This window comes from Antrostomus carolinensis, unplaced genomic scaffold (genome assembly GCF_000700745.2).
Source record: "Antrostomus carolinensis isolate BGI_N321 unplaced genomic scaffold, ASM70074v2 scaffold45026, whole genome shotgun sequence".
Taxonomy (NCBI): domain Eukaryota; kingdom Metazoa; phylum Chordata; class Aves; order Caprimulgiformes; family Caprimulgidae; genus Antrostomus; species Antrostomus carolinensis.
The window spans coordinates 15,735-22,143 of NW_010321974.1; the positions used below are offsets into that span (position 1 = coordinate 15,735).

At 37.7% G+C, this 6,409-nt stretch overlaps 1 protein-coding gene across 1 annotated transcript in view; it reads right to left on the reverse strand.

Annotated features, from left to right (window-relative positions):
- LUC7L3 (LUC7 like 3 pre-mRNA splicing factor) overlaps positions 1–5,815 on the reverse strand; it is a gene marked incomplete at its 5' end in the record, with an annotated part of 12,959 nt that extends 7,144 nt beyond the window's left edge. Inside the window, 8 exons of the mRNA XM_010170101.2 lie at positions 51–211; positions 766–1,049; positions 1,535–1,696; positions 2,784–2,888; positions 2,976–3,050; positions 4,306–4,450; positions 4,678–4,717; positions 5,749–5,815. Of these exons, the coding sequence (XP_010168403.2) occupies positions 51–211; positions 766–1,049; positions 1,535–1,696; positions 2,784–2,888; positions 2,976–3,050; positions 4,306–4,450; positions 4,678–4,717; positions 5,749–5,815 (1,039 nt within the window). The remainder of the gene's footprint in view (positions 1–50; positions 212–765; positions 1,050–1,534; positions 1,697–2,783; positions 2,889–2,975; positions 3,051–4,305; positions 4,451–4,677; positions 4,718–5,748) is intronic.
- Positions 5,816–6,409: the final 594 nt, after the last annotated feature.

A 6,409-nucleotide genomic window follows, 5' to 3' on the forward strand; every position in this document is an offset into this window, starting at 1 on the left:
AAAGATTAATTTCAGACCTTGATACAAACTCAGTCTTCACATAAACATACCTTTTTCTTTTGACTTCCTGTCTTGTTCTCTCTCTCTGCTTTTGCTTCTGTGCTTGTAGGATTTCCGATCCCGGCTTTTTGATCGTCTCCTGTCCCTGCTGCGAGACCTATGTTTTCTTTCTGATCTATCATGACTTCTGCTTCTTCTTCGGTCACGACTCCTTAAAATTCAGAGAAAATTTTAAAAATGTAAGTGTCAGCTGGTATTTTCTAACTCAGAAGATAAACAGTACAACAGTAGCACTTTCAACGCATTGATTATTTGCAGAAAACTAATATTTAAAACAAGCCTTAGCATACTGTATATAAATATTTCTCAGTACATAAGACCTGGCTTCATACTGCCTTCTTCACCTACACAAACATTCAACCACACAGCTTAAAAATACCCACTACTATGAATTAAACACCAGCTTAAAGAAACAACAAAACAAGACCCCGTTCTTTGGGAGCATTAGTCTACTCAAAGCTCCCTCATAAGACCACTTCCACCACACTGGTTTCACCTACTTCCAGAAATGGAGAGAAGACAGTAAGCATGCAGCAAAACTTGCTTATCCTTAGAATCAGTAAAGTATGTCTTCACCTTGAGATGAGAACACTGCAGCTAACAAATCAGCGACGTGACCAAGGCTGACAGATCAAGTCCCCATAAGATTTTAACATTTTGGAAAGTTACATGAAAATACCTACACACACACACACACAAACATACCTGCTTCGCCTTCTTTCCCTGCTTCTTGATCTTTTGTGGTCTCGTGAACGGCTGCATCTTCTGTCAGATGTTCTGCTTGAGTGTCTACTCCGTGAACGACTCCTTTTACGTCTCTCTCTGTCACGAGCCCTCTCTTTTTCCTTTTCTTCTTCCTCACGTCGTCTCTTCCTTTCCCGCTCTTCTCTTTCCCGTTCCCTCTCTTTCTCTCTCTCTTCTCTTTCTTGTTTCTCTTTTTTTAACCTGTCATCACGGTCAGGTTCTTCTGTTCTTTTTCGTAACTTTTCCTTTAAAAAAATTTCACAGAAAGAAATAAAGATTACTCAAGATAAATCATTCAATATAACTCAGTTTATACATTCTGAGGATATAGAAGCTTAAAGCTTTTAAAACATTTCAGTGTTTTTTCCCAAATAAAGGACAGCCTGCACAGAATTAGTTTCTAAAATCTCTGAAAAGGAAATCCTTTGTGTTGCAGCACTTTTTTGCTTGTCATTTTCATAAGAACAGAGGCCACACTACAGTTCTTTACAAAGGTCACAGAAAATTCCCACTTGAATTTACATCTTTGCTTATATCTAGTGTAATCACACACGACAAAGTACGTCAGTGCAAGGACAATGCTAAATGTGCAGTGGGATTCCATTTAATTTTTTATACACTGTCTTTGGAGTATTTCACCCACTTGAGCAAGTGCACCAGACAGCCTTTTGTTTACCATAGGAAGCCTCCAAGCAATTTTTTTATGTTCAGTAACTGAAGAGATGCTTACTTTTAAATCTTCTACAGTAGCTTTTATTTTGGCATAACCCATGTGTTGCTTTCCCATCAAGTGGTCATCTACCCTGGACTGTGCATCTCCTACAATTAAAAAGGCTCCACAAACTTCACAAACTTCCATTTGCTTTTCTTGGGCAGCAAAGCTCTCAATTGTCTGCAAAAAGAAAAGTATACAATAAAGTAGAAGAAAAGTTTTAGCCAGAAGCCAGTGAAGAGGTTTAGAACTTTATTGTTACTGTTGTCAAATGCTAGACGCTCATGAAAGCTGAAAAGCATAACTGCATGCTTTGTCTTCAGAGCACTGCACCTACTAGGATGAACAGGGCAAAAATAGGCTACATATGCCCATTCCACATAAGCCACAAGGAGTCAATTAGGAAACACACAAAACACACCTTATTCCTCACTGCTCTGCAAGCTTCCTTGCAATCTCTGTATTAAGGAAAATAAAAATCAGTTTTCTCTTAAGATGATTTATTTGGTACCAACTGAAATGTCTGGAGCTGCAGAATAACCATGGAATATGTCTCAAGGAATGAAAAGGAAGAATATCCCATGAAGAAATACAAAAAGGAACACTGGACTTCTGTTTAAAAGGATGGTGGTGAAATTAACTCACTGTTTCAACAGACATACAGAAATATGCTGGAATTTCAACATAAACCCAAGTCATTATTGCTGCGCAATGCGCGTAGTATGGACACAAACACTACTACCTGCAACACTGAAGAACTTTAAAAAAAGAAAACAAGATTCATAATTTAAGCATATTATTAAACACCAAAATATAATGCTTAAACACAAGCTCCTTTTTGTTGACAGGAACTTGCTACTTAACATATTACCTTTGGCTTCTGTAGCTCTCAAAGCCTGACAGATGCTGTCTCTAGTCACAGCCCTAACACAAGGGCTTTCTGTAACACAGTCGGATTGGCAATTCAGTGAGGTAATACTGCAGAAGCTACACGTTGAAGTGTAACTGAGGCATGACCTAGAGTAAGATGCAAGCTCACCTCCAAGACTGCTGTGTAAATAATTCCATAATTTGTGTGCATGAAACCCACTCTCAAGGTAGCATGTTAAATCAGCACACTGGATTAACAGATTCAAATGTCATGCTATTGTCTACTAAATTCTGCACGGAACTTTCAGGCCTTCACTGTAAGGACACGGTTATTAATAACGTTCTGTTGCACCAGATTTGGAAGTAAGTCTGAAAGAATTACAAACACATTACTTACTGAAGTTGTTGATCTCAGCAATTCTCTCTCTTCCTTTAACTGTTCAACAAGTTTCATCATTCCTTGTGCCTCTTCCACCTTCCCTTCTGAACCGAGTTCTTCAATCTAAAGGACGATAAAAACATCAACTATAATTTTTAATCAAGTAACAAAAGCAAGAGATGTCTCTTACAAGGGGTAAAGAAACCTCACCTGTTGTAGAAGTACATCAATTTTGTCAGTTAACACCTGAATCTTCTCTTCATTTTTACCGGTAGGTCCCGCTCCCTGCCAAACAGTACAAGTAGGGGTTTTGTTGTTGTTTTGGTTTTGTTTTAGATAAAGTAACTTTAAAACACATTAATGTATGTCTTCCCATACTCCAGAGACACTTCAGGAATAACCTCCTCCTGTCTCTTCTCCCATGAGAGCCCACTAATAGTCTAGTCTACAGAAAACACTCCTCAACACAGCTTACTCCACTCTTGCTGAGTAAAGCAAGTTCTAGTCACACCAACTTCTCCTAAATCAACAAAAACATTCAAGGCCCTGGGCCATAAAAGGCAAGACATCTGAATTCAAAGTCCTAAATTTAAACTCTAAATAGCCACGCAGTTATTACATATCTTTGCAGACACTCAAGTATGACTTGGAAGTTTCGTGGGCTCTGAAATTTAGCTTCTGAGCATAAATGCAAAAAGGATCTCACTGCATCCAAAACATACTTGTTAGTAGTGCCCTCTCTGCAGGCTGCTGGAATAGACTTACATCTGCTTCCCCCACAACCTTTGCTCTACTCCACAGCCAGTAAGCTCTCTTGACTGGATACTGTCCACAGCTCCTTCTGAAGCAACTGGACTTTGCACAGAACAATTAATTGGGGCAAAATAAAGCCCTAGCAGGCACGAAACTCTTAGAGCACAGGCCACAGTCATTGCTCCAAATTCATCAGGAGACAAGAAGAAACAAGTGGAGTAAACATGTTAAGTTTTCATTAACAGCTGTCTAGTATGCAGCTTGGAACCAAGAAAAGTTGCAGAGTATTTCTTTCTTAAAATTCCGTGATTCCATCACTGCCTGCCAATGGTGGTGCTGGAAAAGAAAGAGGTTATGGCCTAAGTGTAGCATCTGACAGGGGGATTTAGCTCCATCAGCTGCTGAAAGACTCCGTCCTTGCCTACTTCAGTAATATCACCCTGATACAGCTTCCCAGGGGAGGGAAGGAGGGATGTGCAACTAAGGGAGAGAAGGTAAACTGAGGTTAACAGGGAAAAGACAACACTAGACAGGATTAACGTTCCAGGGCAGAGAAAAAATACTGATGCTGAGGAAACACAGGGAGAACAAACAGGGACTCTTGCTAACGACGGAGCCACTTGGCTTGTCTGTTAGGGTTAGATGCAATCTGCTGGCTAACAGATTAAGAGACTTATCTAATGACAATCTTCTGGAAAACAATATATTTTACTAAAAGAGAAAAGGTAAAGACAACATGAAGATGTTATCTAGAAGAAAAATGTCTCAATGATTCTTCGAGACTCACCCCAGAAGACTGTTGATTCTGTGACAGCGCCAAACGAGCATGTCCTCTTCGAATCCTGCGCTCTACCTCTGCCAGCAAGCTTTGCAAATAGCGTAAGAAGTCTCTCTCATAGCCCACTTTCATAAAACGAGAGCTCTTCTCATACCTGGTGAAATATTTTAAAAATTAAAGCTCACATCACTCCACAAGATATGAAAAATATAACACCTGCAATGGTATAAATTCTTGCTCAAGGTAAGAGAATATTGTACATTTAAATAAACGTTTACATAAATCAAAAAGCATTTAGTTTCTCATGGCTGGGTTGTTTTTAAAAAAATTCAAGCATACTACAAACACTATTTGCATTAACATATCAACCAACATACTTACTGTTTACGTAGATTTTCATCATGGATTTTTTCACAAGGCCCTAAAAAGACCACACAAAAAGTTTAAGTTTGCATTATTGAACGCTGTATTCACACTCCATCAGCTTTTGTTTGTGCATCCTGATAGAACAGAGCTATAAACACTTCCCAGAGACTTTTACGCCAGCCTTTCTGCTTCCTTTGCTTGGAGTTTGAAAGGTACATTAAAGAAAGAATGCCAGTATGGTTTAGTAATTATAAAACCAAAGATTCTGAATGACACATAAAACAGAATTTCCAGATCAAGTTTTACATTGGTAAAACTACACAAAGTAATACCATAAACATTTGGGGTCTTTAAAAAAAAAAAAAAAAGTTAAAAAAAAAAAAAGTAAAAATGACATGTAAAGGGTAATTTCACCAAGCACTTTCTAAGCTCCAGACAGTGTTCTTTGTAATAAAAAACTGGCTAGTTAAAACGTTGACCTTCAGAGTAAAATTAGGAGGTATGTGCCCTGAGTTCATGAAGGCAGTCATGACAAATTCCCTACCTTCCCCAGCCTATCCTCTTCAATGGACTTGGAAATTAACACTAAGAAAAGAAGCCTGTTTTACCTAATTACTATTTCCAAACTACATGTTGTCCGTACACACCATTGTTTGAAAGCTACTATTAATGTAGAGATGACTTTCAGGAGTAACTATTACAGTAAATGAGTCTCTAAAGTAAAGAAGCTCAAAAACGTATACTCACACAAAAGTAAGTTAAAACCCTGTCCAGGTAGATTAAACCAAACTAGAAGCCAAAGCTTCAGGAGGAGAAAACCACTCCACATGCAATAATTTAGCTTATATTGTAAGAAAAAATAAAATAAAATTAAAACCTCCCCTTTTTTCACTTAGAGGAAGTAGGATCTGGAATAAATATTGCTCTTAACATACTGCATCACTGGCAATTCTTAAAATAAATAAATAAAAAAGCTTATTTTCAGTGTTTTGACAAAGCATGAAACAATAAAAATGTAGTTTGCATACAGAAGTTCAATGGTAATTATATATAAGTGAATACAAATGACAAGACTTACAGACTTACCTAAATCAGAACGGGTATTTGTAAATAATTCAGCTGGGCAAAAGCCACAGAGGTAGTATTTACAAACCTAACAGAGAAGAAGAAAGAAAACAGGCATCATTTTTTTCCTCATGAGTCAGCAATTTTAGGTAATTGCTTCTATTTTCTAAAATACAGTGTAAAAATCCTCCTTGTGCACTGCATAATTTCTGAAAATTTTATACACCCTCTAGCTTTGTGTCACTTAGCAGTAAATGCTACAAAGTGCATCTTACGACAAAACACCAAATATCTTACTTTTTATTGCAGTAATGGTATTTCTTAATTTTACTCCTAAATATTTAAGATTACAGGAAAGGGTCACCTATCTGTAAATTATTATAGAGTATTTGATATTTCCAAAGGAATTCAATCAGACTGGACTATTAAAAGAGTTACTGTGAAATGCCTAAACTGTGAAAACCTACAAGAGGTGAGAATCATGAAAGCAAGTTCCTCTTGGCTTGTCTACAACGACTCTGTGTTCAGCCTCCATTTCTTCAATGCTCCTGGCTTGGAGAACAGGAGCCATCAGCACTCAAAGATAAGGTACTGCCTCAAGGATTCTGCCTTCAATTAAAAGACTTAGAGAATGCACATGATAACTACCCAAAAGCTTCCCCATTCCAATGATTTTAAAAAT